Source organism: Oenanthe melanoleuca, chromosome Z, assembly GCF_029582105.1.
Source record: "Oenanthe melanoleuca isolate GR-GAL-2019-014 chromosome Z, OMel1.0, whole genome shotgun sequence".
Lineage (NCBI taxonomy): Eukaryota > Metazoa > Chordata > Aves > Passeriformes > Muscicapidae > Oenanthe > Oenanthe melanoleuca.
Genome location: NC_079362.1, coordinates 54674969 through 54693230, shown reverse-complemented (window position 1 = coordinate 54693230; position 18262 = coordinate 54674969). Strand labels below are relative to the sequence as shown.

Genomic DNA, 18262 nt, shown 5'->3' with positions numbered 1-18262 from the left:
TAGACTTTCCCATCCATCAACAACATATCTCCCTAGTATGTAGTCCTCCTGTACAACATACATGATCGTTAAAATTAGCTTTAAATCCGCCCTGGGCAGAGAAAGTAATATTCATAACTCTGTTAAGTCTTTGTTTTTCTTTACATAGTTCAGGAGTTTAGCACGACCTTGCCTGAGAGGCAGGCTGTGTCAGTAAAGCTTTCTAAAATTAATGGGTTCTCTCGTTATTGCCTTATCTAAAAATCTCTGGCCTTATCTAAAAGCACATTCACACAATGTGTTTGTGAAGAGACATTCGTCTGATATGATGACGCCTGTCATATCTGAATCTGGCTTTGCAAGTTCCTATCGTCTCGTGGGAAACAGAAATCCTTGGCCACTGCCTAGCACTGCGCATGATTCTTAGCGACTGAGGCTGGAGAATGTATTTCGGAAACACCGAGGAGAGGTCTCAGGTCCTGATAGGAAAGCACGGCCTTACGGCTGTCTTGTTGGAACAAACACTGCATTTCCACGCAGGAACGGGCTTGTGTGCCGGCCGTCCGATGCGGCAAAGCAGTTTGCACCGCGGTTGGTGCATTATAGCATTAAACTTTAATTTGATACCCGGCCTCTTAAGATCCGCATATTTAAATGCCCTATTCACTGTATTCCAGCTACTCAAAACCAGGTGGTTTAGTGAGCATTTTGGCAGGCAAGTGACCTCAGCAGCGTCCTTGCGAGCAGGACAGCCCGCGGAGGAGGGATTCCCCGCAGCTGCCGGCGCTCCCGCTGGCTCGGAGCGAGGTTCGGAGCTCACACGCGGCTGACGACAGCGGAAGCCGGGCGGCGGGGCCGGGCCGGGCCGCAGCCGGGCAGAGGCGGTGCGGCTCCGCCCGCGGCGCCCCGCGCTGTCCTGCCCTGCCCAGGACATCCCAGCCCTGCCCATCCCGGGACATCCCTGCCCTGCATGCGGGAGCAGCGAGGGAGCCGCGCCGGCCCGCTCCGCCAGCATGTCCGCCCGCTGCTGCGCCGGCCAGGTGGGGAGGGGGCGCGGGGAGCGCGGCAGGTGCGGGCGGACCGTGCCGGGCCCGGCCGGGGCTCGGGCTGGCGGGGGGCGCGGTGCGGGGGCGGCGGCGGGCCCGGGGAGCGGCGGTCCCTGCGCTGTCCCGGGAGCGGGCCCGGGGGCAGCGGCCGGCGCTCCCTGCGCTTCCCGGGGCAGCGGCCGGCGCTCCCTGCGCTTCCCGGGGCAGCGGCCGGCGGTCCCTGCTCTTCCCGGGGCAGCGGCCGGCCGTCCCTGCTCTTCCCGGGGGCAGCGGCCGGCGGTCCCTGCTCTTCCCGGGAGCAGCGGCCGGCGGTCCCTGCTCTTCCCGGGGCAGCGGCCGGCGGTCCCTGCGCTTCCCGGGGCAGCGGCCGGCGCTCCCTGCGCTGCCCGCGGCTCGGCGGGTCCGGGCGGTCTGTGCGCCGCGCTCCCCGGGCCATCGGCGCGGTACAGGACGAGCAGCCCTCGCAGCGAGCGAGGCTGCCTGTCCAGGCTCTCCGAGTGCCCACTGTGGTGCTCCAGCTAGTTTCCCGGGTGGATTCCTGTCGCGTTTCGGGAGGGAGGCTGGAGGCGCGATGTGCCCCGAGGGCCGTGCGGACCGGCCGGCGCCCGCAGCAGGGCAGCGGCGTGAGAGGGGAGGTGCCGACATGGAGAGAGGCCTTCCCAAAGCCCTGCACGGCAAGGAGCAATTCCCAAAAGGGCAACAGATCCTTTAGAGCTGCGGGAGGCGGTTGGCTAGTAGCCACCGGCTGCAGGTGGTGGGGGGATGAGACCGCATGTATAAGAATTGGAGTGTAGTTACTAATCTCATAGCCGCTGGCTGCCTCAGACCCATTCACAATCCCCTTTAAATTCGGTGGAAATTCAGGTGCTTGCAGAGGAAGTGAGATATAAGAGCAACTGGTGATGTTGGCTAGTGCAGGACCTACACTGTTGGGTATCCTTGGGGTGGGGATTCACTACTTCTCATTTTACCATGGTGGACCTGTTTTCATATTTAAATCAATTCCTTAGATGAAGGATCATGACTGGGAGGAGATAGGCAATAGTGTTTTCCAGATCTCCTCCGTGGTTGCACTGAAGGGAAGGACTCCTATTCCTAATAGTTCTCTCTCTGGCATGATGTTAGACATCTTCTCCAGGCACTTTATTTTTGTGTTTATTTTCACAAATCTCTGTTTCTGCAATAGAAACCCTTTACTACTTCTGTCTGCAACAGACTAGCCAGTGAGCTTATTCCTGCTATTTTACATATTTAAACATGTTATGGGCCTAATTCTACTGATACTTCTTTTCCTTTGCTCACTCTGCTCACTCTTAGAATCTGATTATTTCCTTGCTCTTGTGTGATTTTTCTGGGAAAAATCTTACATCTTTCCAGTAGTTTGAAATCCTGGGCTAGATTGGGTCTTTTGTCTGTGGTTCTTTCAATCTTCAGTGGGACAGGAGGATTACTGAGGCTGCATCCACTTGCTTACCCTCTGGGAGCTGCCTTGAGCCTCTCCACACAGTCCTGTGGACCTGGGGGACAGCAGTAACTACATTTGCTATGTGCCTCACTGCTGCTTTATAAACATTTTGGCAGCATGTGAAACTAATTGTGGAGCAGCTCAACAAAGTTCAGTTAATAGGTGCTGTTGCTACAGTGGTTCATGGCTTTTTGCACTTTCATTGCACTTTTTTTTTGGTGTAGCTCCTGGAGAAGTAACTTAAATTACCAAGAGGATGAAAGTGTTGTGATGCTCAGTGGTGAATGGCACGGCTTTAGAGTGCACAACCTTTGAGAGATTCTTAAAAACTCTCCCTGCTGCATCTGGTAATCCCTGATAGTAATTTCATTTACACTGATGTGTCACTTTGGAGTCTGTAAATAAACTGAACTCCTTAGTGTTGTTGAAGATTGAGTGAAAGCCTTAAGGTGGATGTAGTTATAGTGCCAGAAATCCCTGGGGAGACTTATTCTGCTGGCTCAAGCACTACTCTTGATGTAAGACTTATCTATGCTAGATATGATGTATTGCTGGAGTTACACCAGCAAACATAGTGAGGATAACCTTTTTTTTAGGCTAAGATAATAAACAGCATAAGCCATGTTTCAATAGCATGCAATGTCACGTTTTTTAAATGAAAAATGGTCTTTGACTTTTTTACTTGATTTATTCCAACCTTGATGAGGGCATGTTTGTATAACATGATTAATGTACAAGAAAAACAAAAGGGATAGAAGTTCTTCATTCTGTCTCATCCAAACTTCCTCAGGCACTTTGTGGGTACTGTTAATCAAGCTGGAAAATCAAGAAGGAATTTGGCCTTTCCTTCAGTGTTTCCCTGAAGATTAAGTTAACCCTGTGTCTGAAGATGAAGTTAACTGTGTGTCCAGAAGAGAGATTAAGTGCTTAAGGAAAGATGAAAGTTTTATAAAAGTTATACAAAACAACTCTCATGTTAGGTCCCTGATTTTTTCTTAAAATATAGTAGTTTATTGTGCTTGATGTCCTGTAGCATGAGGATTTTTTGTGGCAAGTATTTTTGCCTTGTTTATATCTTATGCATGCCTCTCTCTGTGGGTCTGCTTTCCTAGAACTGACTGACAACTTTGGTATTGTCTTTCTGAGCTATTTAAGTGCAGTTGTTGTTTGTGTGTAATTGCTGTTTGTCTGCAGCTGATACCAAAATTTTGTTGTGAGTTAACATGGCAATTAGCTTTCAGTCCTAAAAATTTTCCTGGTGTGAAGTAGATGATGAGTGACTGGTATTCTTTTTTAGGCAAACTATGCTAAATGTCCAGTTGATGGTGGCTGTCAGAGTGAATGCATTCAGGTTTTGCAGCCCAGATTCCTGTTGTTACAGGATATAGGCAAGCTGCCAGACTTCAGTGTACTTTGGTTATGCTGATCTTGCATTTGCAAAATTATTTAAAATTATCTTAATGGACATTACTGTGTGACTTGCATCCTTGCCAAGTGGACCCTGGAAACTTTCTTTGAAGGAATTTGGCCATTTATAAACTTTAATTTCTGCATTTGTTTTTTATTGGGCAAGGTACAACCTTGCCGTGAAAACAATTGTGATATTTAGGTTTCTGAGCTTTAATAAGCTTGCTAAATGTTTCTTCTTTTGCTCCTGTCTCATTGATAGACCTATTTTGAGAATGCAGTGAGAATACAGTTTGGCTTGGGCCTCAACAATGCTTTTGATTACATAAAAACTCTGCTTAAACTGACAGGAAACAGGATTTTATATTTGGCTTTTCTTCAGTAGTGATTCTCAAGAGAATAAAGTTGAGATCATGGTTAAAGAAAGCAGCTGTTGCGGAAAATCTTTATTACAATGAATATGTTTTTTCCAGAGTTAAATAAATGTAATTTAGATCGTTAACATTCATTTTGGGTGGACGGTGTGTTGTAGCTGGGTTGTTCAAGATGATGAATTTTTCAGTTAAAGGTGGGAGCTTTTAAAGCTTATGAAGCTGTTTCTGTAGGTCTGCTAAATCTTGAGAGGTGTCCTTAATATTGTTCTGCACTTAGAAATCATATCATGTAGTAAATATAAGATGTGCCACAAGTTAGAGTATCAGCTTTTCATTTTCCACCCATTCTGATGGGGTTTTTTTAAAGAAAAAAATGGGGGTAAAACAGTGCTGCTGTAGTTTTAAGTTTTTGATCTTACGACTTCTGTGACCCACAGCTTTTGGGGGAAGGAGGGAGATCCCTGTGCACTCCGGGAATGCCTGCGTGCCTCTGGCACTGCCTGTTGGCACCTGCAGGGTGAGAAGGGGGCTTGCAGTCCCATCCCCATGGTCTCTTCTTTTAACTGCGTGGTGTAAAGGGTGGTTCTGTCACCCTCATGCAGACATGTGAACTCTGAGGTCGCAGGAGCACTGCAGGATGTGTGTGGAGTGTGATGTACCAGGGTGTTGTGGGATGGTGTCGGTGCTCCCGGCTTCACTCCACACAGTGCTCCCAAAACACCATCTCTTCTTCTGCAGATGGTCTCCCTAGGTGAGAGAGGTTTGTTTAGTGTGTTTGACCTGAACACTGTGGATATTTCCACACCTCTGCCACTGCTATGACTAATTGTGATAGGAGGTGAAACTAGCTGACTGAGGTCACATGTAAAATATTGTAGTGTACTCCAATATGTTAGGAAAAAAAGTGTGGTGAAAGACTATTTTCCCTGTTCACAGAAACATGGAGTTTCTGCCATAAATAAATGGTTTCCTGAATCATTGAATTAGCAAAGCCTGATTTCCTGCAGCTTAGTCCACTGAGGTTGCTATCTCATGCTGATTCCCTGTCTAATAAATACAAAGTCATGTTGCAATCTTTTCCTTGCTTAGGGTTGAGAGAACATTTTTTCTCCATTGAAACTTTTGCCTATTTTCAAGGAAACTTTAAAAACTTAACTTTGAGGTCCCATCTGCCTGCCATAGTGGGATACAATTTACTGCTGGATTCAAAAGTGATCAGAAAGGGAAGGAAAGGTGACCAAAAGATGGGGACATCATGTAAGTGTTGTATCATTTGACATGGCATTTCTAGGTTTGAATCCTTTTCTTGTCACTGCATGAGGAGGAAGAGACAGTCTTTCTCATTCCTGCCTGATTCCCAGTTGCTTTCTGTTTTTTCAGACTTTTTCTCTTGCATCCCATGAGTTGGTTGTATTGTAGGTTTAAAGAAACACCTTAAATACCCATATCTCTAGAGCTGTGGTGTGAATGCAGTATAAGAGCAGAGCCTTCACTTTTAAGGGCAAGGGAGTATTTTTCTGCCCAAGGATCTAAATACTACTGCTGGTTTTATTTTAGTTTTTGCAAGTGTGCTTGTTCCAGCATATATATGTCTTTTCCTATTATTGGGGCTTTCATTGCAATGAAAACACTCACAGTTGTGGGTACAAGACTTACTTAATTCAGGGATGAAAGCCTGAGCTGTGACTATGGTAGAAGATGAAGATCTTGTTGGAGCTAGTGACTGCTCTCATCCCAAACATGGTGTTTTCAAGTTATCTTTGTGAAGATGCTTAGGTTGCTTCCTGTGTCCTTCTCAAGGACCCCAGTCAATGGTGCTTCCATTTCTTTCTCAACTGTGCAGCCCTAATAGGTCTTAGCATTTTAAATGCCTGGCCTCCAAGATATTTAGGCTGCAACTGACCATTCTGTCAATGGGATTTGACCTGCTGCCTTATTCAAATCTTCCAGGAGATCAGCTTCAGCATCAGCATGCTACAGCATGAGGCAGTGAGGGACTGTAGGGTGTGCTGGTGATGGCATGTGGGGGATCTGGCTCTGTGCCCATTTTTAATGGAGACCTACACACCAGCAATCTCATCATCATTTTAATTAATCATCATTAATAGCTACGCAGGAACTAGTGTTTGCAGTTTAGTAATTGGATCTTCCATCAATTAAAGATGGTGTGTGCTCAAGTATTTAAAAATATAAATGTTAACAGTCTGAAAATGTACAATTTTGCTCTTCCTTCTGTCCAGTAGTGCTGACCCAAAATACATCAACCTGTAATCTCTGGTACTGAGTTTTAACAGGAACTGTTCTTCATGTTTTCTGAAAAGACCTGTCTCAAGGGATTTTCTCTTGGGTTATTACTGTCACTGGCAAAACAGTGGTTCAGGAATACTTTCCTGTGTCAGGAAGATATAGGCATTATGTTTAAAAATGTTCATCAAGAAGCAATGTCAGGATGTGAGCAGCCTCTGCTTTGAACCTGCCAGTCTGGAAAAGTGTGTGAGTGTTATGACATTGATGTAAACTGAATCGTCTTTAGCAATGTCTTGAACAAATAGTTTTGTTTTTTGATGTGAAGGGATGAGAAAGAGTTAAGACTTTGTACCAGTTTATTGCCTTCTGTCACTTTGTACAAAGTGTTAATATCTTTTTATTTTTTTTACTCCCCACTCTAAAGTCCTCTTGGATTTAGTGCTGAAACTATCTTTTAGAGGCACAGCATGTTTGTGGAACAGCTCAAAGCTGTCTGTTCATTCAAAAGCAGAGCAGCTGTTCCAGCTATGTGCTTTTAAGTCAATGCATATGAAAATTGCCTTTTAACTGCTTCTTCACTCCAGTGGTATATGGATTTAGGCAGTTACTGCCCTGCACTTTGTTCTCTGTACCTGGTGATATAGCATGCCATCTACCTCTGGGGTCCTGGTCTCAAACATCAGAGCTAACCTGGAGAAAATCTGCTCTCTGTATGAAGTGATGTCCTCAGTTGTGAGACTTTGCCACTGCTTATTTCTCTTTCACCTTTCAATTGCTCAGTTATTATTTCCGCTGCTGTGAAAGTTTGAGAAGTGGCTGCAGCATGAGCTTAAACTACCTGCAGGTGAGAAAACTGTGAAATATGAAATTATTGGAAAGGAGAGGTGAACCTGTCACCCAGCAGAGGTTGCTGTCAGTGAAGAATGCCAAGAATGCCAATCAACGTGAAGAAGCTTCAGGATCAGGTCTGTTTTCCTGAATGACTTGAGAGGATGTTTGAAACTGCTCCCAGAAGCACAAAGGATGAAAGGACTGGTGGAGCAGAGACTACTGTTGAACAGATGTAACCTGCACGGCATGATACCACTGCAAATAAAATACAGCTCTTTAAATAATGTAGCTGGTTGCCCACCTTGTATGTGGGGTGCTGCAGGGCTGAATCCCACCCCATTTGTGGCTGTATGCTGGAGAGAGGAGTCGGGTGACTTGCTGGACTGTCTGCTGTTGGACTACCATGATTTTGAAGGAGGGACTGGGCAAATTTGAATTTTTTTCAGGAAGAAGGACTCTGAACAATTTAGGTGCTGGAAGGAGAAGTCTTAAAGCCTTCAAATGAGACTGAGGATAAATGTTTTGGTTTCCTTATTTGATGAGCAGGGAGGAAAGACCAGGAAATTAAAAGGCTGACTAAGCTAGTGAAGAAAGCCTCACCCAGGAGCCAGTGCCTGGGGAACTGTTGCAGAAAAATTAGAAGGTATTTTTCCCCCCTCCCTCTTTTCAGTGTCAGATTTAAGTAACCACAGGGATGGACAGTCTGCCTCATACTGCTGTCAAATCCAGATGGTCTATGCTAATGGAAAATAGTTCAGTGGAGGGGATGGGTGATATGATACACTGTGAGGCTTAGGTCAGACTAAACAATTGACGTGATTTTTCCAAAACCATTGGGAGAAGAGCAGTTGAGCAGTCTTGAATTTAGACATTTTGCAGTGATGCTGTTTTATACTGCTGAGCTGAGTCATCACTTAGTAACGTTTGTGCAGAGACAGAGGGTAGTCGCCCTCAGTCCAGCCTAACTTCAGCTCTGCTCTGCTGGTGCCTGGCAGTGGCTCACCCACGGCTGAGCTCTCAGTTTAGCTTTCTTGCCTAGGTTTCGAGCTGCTTGGTGCTGTATGGCAGTTCTGCCCTGGTGGCTGAGGGCAAGAAACCCTCACCAGAACTCATGGCTCGGGCAGCGTCTGCTGGTGTGACTTTTCTCTGAAATCTGATTTAGTTTTGCACAGTTTGCAGTGTGGGATGTGCTCCTCAAAATGGGTCGTCAGTTGATTAACTGGTATGTTGGTTCACAAAGCCTCTTGGCTTAAGTCACATGGTGAGTCTGAATATTAAATAACAAGCAGTGGAAAGCCAGTTAAGTCAGACAAAGACCATTTTGGTAAGTTTAGTTACTTCAGAGGGACAAACAGCTGTGCAATCATGTGACCTGTTGAAGAAGCTCTTGGAAAATGCATATGCATAACAGCACTAAGTTCTCAATAATAGTTGAGACCAGCTGCTAACACTCAGGACACCTGGCATCAGACATCTCTTGTTTTCATGAGCCACTGCACTAATAAAATACTTGTTTCTAGGTGTTCTTTCCTGAAACCAAAAGTCCAAGCAAGGGCAGGTGTGTAGCCACTTCAGGCTCTTCTTCAGGCAAGGCTGGCTGCTTTGCCTGTCCAGCCTGCTTGGATGCTGTCTGTAGTTGTGAGAGTAGATGTTTGGATGTTTTTGATAGACACTGCTGTTAACAGCTCAGTGACTGCATTATCTGCAGATCTTATGGCCCAGATAATGCTGGTAGTCAAGTAATCAAGCAGTGCATGAAAAACTAAGCTCCTCTAGGCCCCCATGAAAAGAAGCTTTAGCAAGGCACATTCCTGTGCTCTGTGGACAGTCTGCAAGGCATGCATTCTCCCCCACTGCTCTCACCAGGCTGTGAGTTAGGAAGGAAGAAATGAAAAACTTCTAAGTCTTCATTTTGTTAAAGAATGCAGGTTTTTTTCCTCATTGTGCTCTTATCCCCTTTGAATTTTACCATTTCTGCTGAGGTATCCCAAAAGGAAATTCTTTGTTGTGATAAGCTTGTTACTTGCCCATGGTTTGTATAATTTAAAAATACCATAGGCTATTTTGGGCAGCAATCCTGAAACTCTTCACTTTAATGACTGCACAAAGTATTTTCTAAACCCTTTGAGATCTTTTTGGAAACGTATGTGGAAAATACATTCTTAAAATCTCACTGTCTCTATAAAAGCAGCAGGCAAGATAGGTTCTCTTACTTCTCAGTCTTGTATGCAAACAGTTACATGTGCTTAACATTACTCTCATACCCCATTCCACTGATTTATCAGATTGCATCACAGCTTGCAAAAATCAAGAGTTGAGTGTGTGGCAGATGTTAAGTGTGTGTTAGAGGAGTATTTATTGTAGGGAGCCGATAGTTTGTGCGCAAGTTGGTAAGCCTGCTTTTACCCTGTTGTGTTAACCTAACTCTTGTTATAACCATAGGAGCTCCCCAGGCTGTTGTAAGATGGGACTGTTCAATGTCTGGGCACGCCTGTACTTGGAAAAGTGGTTTGCATGGACTCGGGCTGTTACGTGTCTGCTTACTTCTGCTCTTTACTGGGTGAATGTCAGAATTACTGTTCCTGGCATTGGCAAGCACCTACAGCACTCAAACTGAATGAGGTGGTAGGAAAATGCCACTGGAAACATCTGTTCAGAGAAGGGAGAAGGTGTGTAGGAGAGCTGCAGAACATCCACCTCTGCTTTCCCCTCCTGCCCGTGCACCGTGTCCTCCTGAAGTGGTAGAACTGTTCCTGCTGTTGTATAACAAATCAGCAGCTGAGAAGGGTTGATGTGTAATTTTCACACCTTGCCATGAGGTTGCTTTTTTTGGTCACCCCAGCAGAAGAAAGAACTGTCGGGGTTCATGATGTGCTGTAGCAAGGTAGGAGTGAGTGAGTGGCTGGCAGAGGAGTCACAGATTGGTCTTAGATGGAAGGGACCTACAAGGACTGAGTCCAGCTCTTACATGAATGGTACACATGTGGATCTACCCACAACTCTGGTGTCATTGGGAGAAAGGCTGGGTCAAGCCCGGGGTTGTTAAGCCAGCCTGGCACCTGAAATGTCTGTGAAACTGTGCTTTGAATATATTGTAACAGAAATACTCCCCACGCAGCTTTCCACAGCTGCTATTGTGAAACCAGTCAAGTCAGCCACCATCCTGGCGGTTCAAAGCCTGGTACAGTCTGTTTTCAAGTATATTAGGCTTTCAGATTTGGGGTCTCAGGCAGGCTGGCACTGTACTCTGTGAGCTCTGACAGAGTGGCTGGTCTGCACTGCGGGGGCTCGTGTGAGGGAGCTGGCTGGTGGTGAGTGTTTGTGGAAAGCATCAGTATTTGCCCAGTGTTTGTAATTATAGTCAGACTGTGGTGTTCACCCCGGTGAGGAGATGTAAAGCTATGACAGCTGTGCTGACTAAACTTGCTGCCTGACTTTTGGGAGCCTTTGGATTGAGAAGGACTTGAAGCCAGAACCTGCTGCCGGATGACAAACTCCAGGGAGACAGCCTGGTTTGAGGTGCTGTTGTGCTGGACTCTTGGAGAAGCTGGGCTTGGTATGATCATGAGACTGGAGGATCTGTACATACAAGGTCTGCCTGCTGGCAGTGGTCACAGACCCTCATTTTTGTTTGGGCTGTCTCTGTCCTAAAAACTGCACAGCATCTTCTGCCCACACAGCCCCATGCTTTGGAGGAGCTTTTAATGATAAGCTAAATCTGTAAAAGATTTTTCACATTGCTTTCTTTTTTTTTTAGTCTCTTTTTTTCATAACATGACCAAAAATTTGCTGCTGGCTTGCAGTGGGTTTTGAGGCCCTGTGCAGACCATTGCTGCAGTCAAAAGGCAGAGGAGAAGTGAGATGGGCCAGGCCTGCAGTAAAGGATGTGGCATCAGAGCATCTCTGGAGCTTAGCTGCACATTGGCCAAAACTAAACAGAGAGCTCTCTGTATATGTGGGCTTTGAAGTCTTGTCACCCAAAGATGATATCTTTGAAACCTTTTGGGTCCGTAGGTTGTGGCTGTATCTTAGTCTTTGGGACAGAGACTGTTCTCATTTATTTTTGGATAACACCTTTTCCATTGTGGCCTACTTTGGAATGTTAGAAGTACAGTTAAAAAAAAGAAGAAAAAAAGCAAACCTCACAAAAAAACCCCCAAACCACCAAATTTGGGGCTGTGGCTGAATAGTCTAACCAGCTTTCTATGGTTTCCATGGTATTCAGAGTGCTTGAAGAGGTGCATGTGGAAAAAGATGGAAATACTGGTATTTTTCACAAATATTTCCTATTTATAGGGTACATGCTCAGTATTAGAAACTATCATTAAAGTCTAAGAAATGTGGAAAAGTACATAAATTACTACATATTCTGTTTAAGCATTTGTTGCTTTAAGTAGCAGCTCCAGGGACCCAGGAGTAGAACAGCAGACGTTGCTGGATGTAGATGAGATTTTGCTGGCAGAGCTCTCCAGCACCTGGTGTAGGAAAATGTTTTTCTCCTTACAGATGCCAAAGCTGCATACCTTTTTACTTCTATACTGGAGTTCTTAATGTTATGCTAAGGCCAATGGTTTAAGCTCGTTGTAGATACTTTGGATTGGGCTGATACCAAATCCTTTCATATTAAAAGGACCTTTAATCTTAATTTTTGTTATTATTACAATTCTGAAGTGGGTGAATGATACATTTCTGGTGTGCATTTGTTTTGAAATGTTATCCCATTTGTTTGCTGAATCAGTAACTTGCTGTAGCTTCCTTGTTTCCTGGACTTGTGTTGATGCTCTGAAAGGTAATGTAATTTTACTACCTATAAAAAATAAAATTGCCATTCAGCCACTAGAGCCTTCTATTTTGAAAGTGTACTTGCATGATGTGCTTTTGCACATAGTATTTTTAATTTCCAGCTTAGGTGCCAACGTGAGTCCATTCTGTTTATTCCCCGTACCCGGAGCTCTGTGTTTTGGGGAGGATTTCTGTTCTGCAGTAGCAGCAGTTTTAGCAGCTGCCTGCTTTGAGGCCCTGTCTCCTCTGGCATGAGATCCAGTGGTGAAGTGAGAGAAGAGCAGCGTGGGGGCTGGGTTGGACAGTCCATATTTTATGTCTTCTGCAGCTGAAGAGCTGCTGTTGAGAAAGGGAAGGGCCTGTCTGCCACCCCCCTCCTGGGCTGAAGGAACCTTGGGTGTTGCAGAGATAGTCATGGCTAGGAAGTGATAAACTGGAAGTTTTTTCAGGAGACTTCTTCAAAATTATTTGAGGTCTTTGAGCAGTTAGTCTTGTTGTGAGATTCTGTGGAGTTGGATATATGTGTCTTCAGACACAAATGAAACCCCCTCTCCTTTATCAGACAAGCCATTGATGCTGGAAGAGAAAGTGTCCTGGGAGGAAAACAGTGCATGGTGCTTGGGTGCCTGGAGACACATGCAACCAGTGACATTTTCCTGGATGACTCAGATGTGGCACCTGTGAATTTTCAATCTTATGGCAAGCATTCACCTTGTACAGCTGCTGGCTGAAAGCAGAAGGTCCTCTGAATGTTCCCGTGGCTCCTCCAGGAGCTGAGGAAACACCAGTGAGAAGCAGCCTTGGTGTGCTGGAGTGCCAGGCTCTGGCAGCACACCATACCTAGCCTCAGGGAGCCCCGGGAATGGGAGGGGAAGGGGGGTGAGGTTACTCTGGGCTGGCAGCAGTGAGACCTGGGAGGGCAGCTCCCTGCTCCTGGCTGCTTGCTGATGTCCAAAAACCCCTCCTGTGGTCATGGCTGCTGGGTTAAGCACAGACAGGAACCATATGGAGCTGCTGCCTGTTGCAAGTAAGGGCCTGTCCACAGACAGGGCTGCCTTATGTATATAAGTAAGACTTACCTTGTATTTTGTACATGACTTTTCTAAAAGTAGAAGGCAGGAAAGATGAATCCAGGTTCTCTAAAAGTCAGTGATACTGTTGACAGCAAGAAAATAATAAACCTCAATCTAGATCCCTTTCAGGATTTGTTTAGTACCTTTTTCCTTTCTGAATAAAATAAGTACATGGGTGTTGCTGTGTTTCATGGATTTTATCTTGGTGGACCCTCAGTTGTTGGTAGAAGGCTAAAATACACAGGGAAATCTGTCATCCTTAGCAAATCTGGGAAAACTAGATACTGATGCGCCTAAAACTAGAGAGTTTTGATAAACAAGACAGTCTGCTTCCACTTAAATGCTGCTCAGCTGGAGGGAGAGGACTTGGGAAATTCTGGAGTTTTGCAAGAAGTCTCCCAACTTCCCTGTCTAACTTTTGCAATAGAAACCTTAAGATGGAGGGTTCTGGTGGGTTTTTGACTTGTGTTTTTTTTGTGTTCCTTTTCAGCTGGCCTGCTGCTGTGGTACTGCTGCTTGCTCCTTGTGCTGCAAATGCTGCCCCAAGATAAAGCAGTCAACCAGCACCCGCTTCATGTACGCGCTTTACTTCATCCTGGTGACCATCATCTGCTGCGTCATGATGTCCACAACAGTAGCTAACGAAATGAAAACTCACGTAAGTAACAGGGACGTGGTCACTGCTGCCCCTGGAAGACAGTGGGGCTCCTTCCACAGCTCTTTGTTTCAGGGGTGCACCCTCAGAAGAGGTGGTCAGGTTCTTCCAGCCGTCCATAAACCCAGTTGGGATGATTTTCCAGTCCCTTGTTTTTTCCATGCTCCGCGTCTTCCTGTCACCCACTGAATATGTTTCACAGCAGGAAGAGCCCAGCATCCTTCCTCTCTGGTGCAGAAATCTGCTGCAGCGAGCCCACCCCAGGTTTGCTGTGCAGGCATTGTCACTGGAGGGAGAAGCATTAGGGAACTTGTTTTAGTGGAACAAATCAGTCCAGTCTACCCTTGATTTTGTCTCTAGCAGCTTGTTTAGCAGCAGAAGCGGCAAATTAGAAAATAACTCTTCAAGTGTTACGGTTTTAATTCTGCCTTCCTGGTGTGACAGACTGCTGCAAAGCACAATGCTGCAGAGTCTCTGCAAGGGTTTTCTTCAGTGTGGGAGTCATCGTGTTCACATGGCCTCTCACCACAGCAAATATTATTCATCTCTAATTGTCTTTTTAATTAGAGAGCTTCAAAAACATTAAAGGAGCTGTGGCTAAAGCTAGATTTTAAAACTCAAGTTTTTTTCAGAGTCTTAATATAACTTTCCTAAGTTAAATGCTCACCAGCCTGCTTGTGCTCACACACTGGTCCTGTTGTACCACATATTTGGTTTGGCTTCATGAGCCACCCAAGTAGCACAAATCCTCTCTCTCATCCACTACAAACTGCAATAATAAAACTCTGCTTTGAACTAGAGGGAACAAAGGCTGCATTGGTTAATTCTTAAAAATGAAGGTTCTGCTCCAAATGCATCCTTGGGCCTGCTTTGGGGTTGTGTGTGTGCTTGTCCTGCAGGTTCAGAAGGCTTCCATCAGTGTGACATCTTGCTGTTTAGTGCTCCTCTCCCAGGAGAGTGAGGTTGCACACTGAGGCCTCTTTCCTCATTGAACCAGTTGAACAAGCTGATGCCCTGGTTACATTTTGCACTTGACTTTTGATTGTCTCTGGAACACTTCCCTCCAGATCATCCCAGATGCAGAAGCACAGCTGAGCCAGTGGGTTTATTGCAGGCTAATTTGAGGGCATCTGTGCTCTGCTACTTATAACCTCTTTCTTCCCATTGTACCTTCTTTGTATGTTCCAACCTAACTTTCTTTCATTTAATAGCATTTTTCATGAGTTATCCTAGTGCCACATTTTTCCCCAGGCCACCAGATGCTGATGACCACCCTGTAGGAGCACCCAGTGCAGACATGATGCTTGCCTGTGAAATGTGACTTAAAAACTTCTCAACATGTGTCTGCTGAAATTGCTTGCCAGGAATTACTTTGACTTACTAGATGCTTAGCTTGGCAATAAAGTGAATAACCCGAGGAACTTAAGTGTGTGGGAGACAAATTATGTGCTCATATCCAAATTTCATAAAGTTCTTTTCCATCAGTAGTGTGGTTTTAATGCAGCTTGTATCCCTAACAAAAAATACTCTTTATCCAACAGAAAAGTGATTCAAGAAGCCTTCAACAACATGCTTTTCAGTATTGCCAAATTTCTTTTCCAGTTCATAGTCTTGAAAGCTCAGTGTGGGAAGAAATGGCACAAAGAGTAGCTGTTAGTTTGAAGTGGAAAGATAATCACTCTCTTAGTTTAGAACATTTGGGGTCTTTGAATAAGAAATGGACCATCTGACAGTAGGCTTTCTTTATCTGCTTTCTAATTTAATAGTTATGTTAAGGGTTATTAAAAGTTCAAAGACCCCTGAAGCTAATTCAGCACAGTTTTAATAGAGTGCACCTTGAAAATGCTTATTCAGACTAACCAGTCTCAGCTTCCCAATGATGAGCTGTGCTTTGAAAGTGCTGTGCACTTACTGATTCCTTTGCTTTTGTCTCAGTCATGGAACACTCCCAGCTCCTGAAGCCAGACTGTAAGCAAATACTTTGCATGATATTTTTGGGACTTCACCCTCTTTTTTTTTTTTATTTTTTAAATTTTTATTTTATTTTATTTTATATTTTTTTTTTTTTAAGAGAAGATGGATTCTGATTAATTTTAATCCGACTTAAAAAAAGACAAAAACTTTTGCATTTAGTAGTTCCTTTTAGAACTGCAATCTTGGCAAGGAGCTGTGTGTCTCCTTTACCAGTGTCAAGTTCAAATACTCATGATGATCTTACAAGGAAGGAATCTCTCTTTTGTCAGTGAGAGGTGCTTTTTTTCCTTTGGTTGTTTTCCTGTAAGTTCCCAAGTCTCTACAGTGGTAGATCTCTGAGGAAAGAAGTGAGAGGCAGTGGAGGAACAGGGAAGAAGTTGATGGTTATTTGCAGGAAAATTTTGGATAGGTGATTTTATGTGGGGTTTTTGGCCCTTGCTTTCCCACCTACACAGATTTTCATTCATGCTTCCTCTGTTTCCATAACAAAGTTTGCCTGCTGTGTTCTCCCTCCTTGGAAGAGGACATCCAGGTGGAAGCAGGGTCCTCCAGGGCTGTTTCTGCACTGCTCCCCTGGGATGCTCCTGTGCTTGCACCTTTGGCAGACCCCACCCAGCCCAGTGCTGGCTTCTTGCACCAAGGTGGTTCTGTGTGCTTGCAGCTTGCTGTGAGAGGAGAGTAAGCTCAGAGCACCCTGCTTCTGTCCATGCTGCTCAAACGCTCATCATCTCTGAGGGCTTCAGTGCATGCTGGAAAATTGCCAGCTTTGCTGTGATAACATCATTGCTTGCACAGCGGCTGAGGCGTTTGTGTTCCTGGAGCTGATACTGAGTTTCTGCAACAAGGGTGCTTTGTCCTCTACTCCAGGGCCAAAGAATTTAGCTTCTGCAGCTTTTAAAGGTACAAAATAGCTATTTTACTGTATCCTGGCAAATTACTTAACAGCTGTGACTTAACAGCTATCAAAAATATCCAGCAAATGGTTAGCATGGTAAAGCACATAGGGTGGGCAGCCTTCTCAGCAGCTGAATATGTTTCAGAGATACATTGAAAAGAAACAGTCTTTTTTGTCTGTCAGTGAAGTCACATAAGCTTTGATAATTGTTCGCAGCAGTGGACCATCCTTTCATAAAAACATGGTCTTTTTATTACACCAGTCCTATTGTCCCCAGCACTGTGCTTATGTATTTTATCTGTTAGGGTCTCCAAGAGTTTGATTTTTATTCTTGTTTTGTTCCTTTGGGACCATGGATCTCCTAAAAGAGCATTCAGTGCCACGGGGCTGTTTCTGTGGCCATCTCTTTTTGCTGCATAGTGTGGTGAATACTACATGGTGGCTAAACTCTTTGTTGCTTATGTAGGGCAAACTGAGCTATTGTTCTTGTGAATCCATCTATTTACTCTCAGACAGACCTGTAATGAAGCTAATACTTACAGGAGGAAAGAATGTGTGAGTTCAAAAATCCCATCAAAATTTCTGTAGAAACCTATGCAATTAAAGAAGGTGCCTATTTATGGTTACCCAGAGATCTGTTTCTAATTAGCTAGTCAGTTAATCAAGTTCTGTGCTATTTTTGTTTTGTTGTGTTTTGTTCTGAATGTCTTGTAAGTAAAGTGAACAGATCTTGTAGAAGTCTGTCTCCTTGGTGAGTATTATCATCTATGTCAAACAAATAAGTAATTTTCTCAATATTTTTAGTTCAGTATTATGCTGTTTTCTATCCTCTCCTGATTAATGGTTATTATAAGGAAAGAACAGAAAAGTGTTAATTGATAGCCCAGTTGCTTTCTCTGGCATTGTTGAGGCCCCTTGCCTTGCCTTGGCATCACTGTGGCATTAATAGTTCTCATAATTATTCCAGTCAATCCATTGCTCATTTTGTATGCTGGCGTGTTTGCCCAGTCTGACATTTCATTGCTTTCCAAGACGTGGGAAAAGTGTTGCTAATGCTCCAGACAATTTCTCAGGAGCTTTCCAAAAACTCTTGGATGCAATTTAGCCACAGCTACTTGTTTAATGTCCAGCTTCTTTATGCAGTGGCTACTAATCCCTGAGTTGTGGCTGAAAGAGCAGCTTGGAGTGGCCCAGCTTGAATCCATTCTCATAACACCTCACAGCTGAGACCAGTTTTCATCTCCTCAGCTGGTTCCAGCCCACTGAGGATCAGCTCCATGTTGTAGTTAGGTTTGCTATCCTTAGCTCAGTGTTGTTGTGAACTCCTCTTCTTGAGAAACTGATAAGAGGGTTGTTGATCTCCTGACTGGTTTGGATTCCTGGAACAGGGATTGAAGTTGCATACCCTGCTGAGACAGGTAGGCTTTCAGAGCCTGGTGGGTGGAAGCTGGCAGTTTACTTGTTTATCACTTGTTTCCTGCCTCTCAGGGTTTTCTACAGCTGGGAATCCTGCCTGATGGCTAGCACCTGTGCC

The 18262-nt window shown here is 44.8% G+C and overlaps 1 protein-coding gene across 3 annotated transcripts in view; it reads left to right on the top strand.

The window, feature by feature from the left end:
• The first annotated feature begins 836 nt into the window (after positions 1-836).
• Positions 837-18262, top strand: part of SERINC5 (serine incorporator 5) — a 74150-nt gene continuing 56724 nt past the window's right edge. For 2 of the 3 annotated variants that reach the window (XM_056513170.1, XM_056513171.1), the window contains exons 1-2: positions 857-1019; positions 13695-13862. In XM_056513170.1, the coding sequence (XP_056369145.1) occupies positions 993-1019; positions 13695-13862 (195 nt within the window). In that variant the 5' untranslated portion in view covers positions 857-992. Of the gene's footprint in view, positions 1020-13694; positions 13863-18262 lie in introns of all 3 variants that reach the window. The other variant, XM_056513168.1, reaches the window with a different exon arrangement.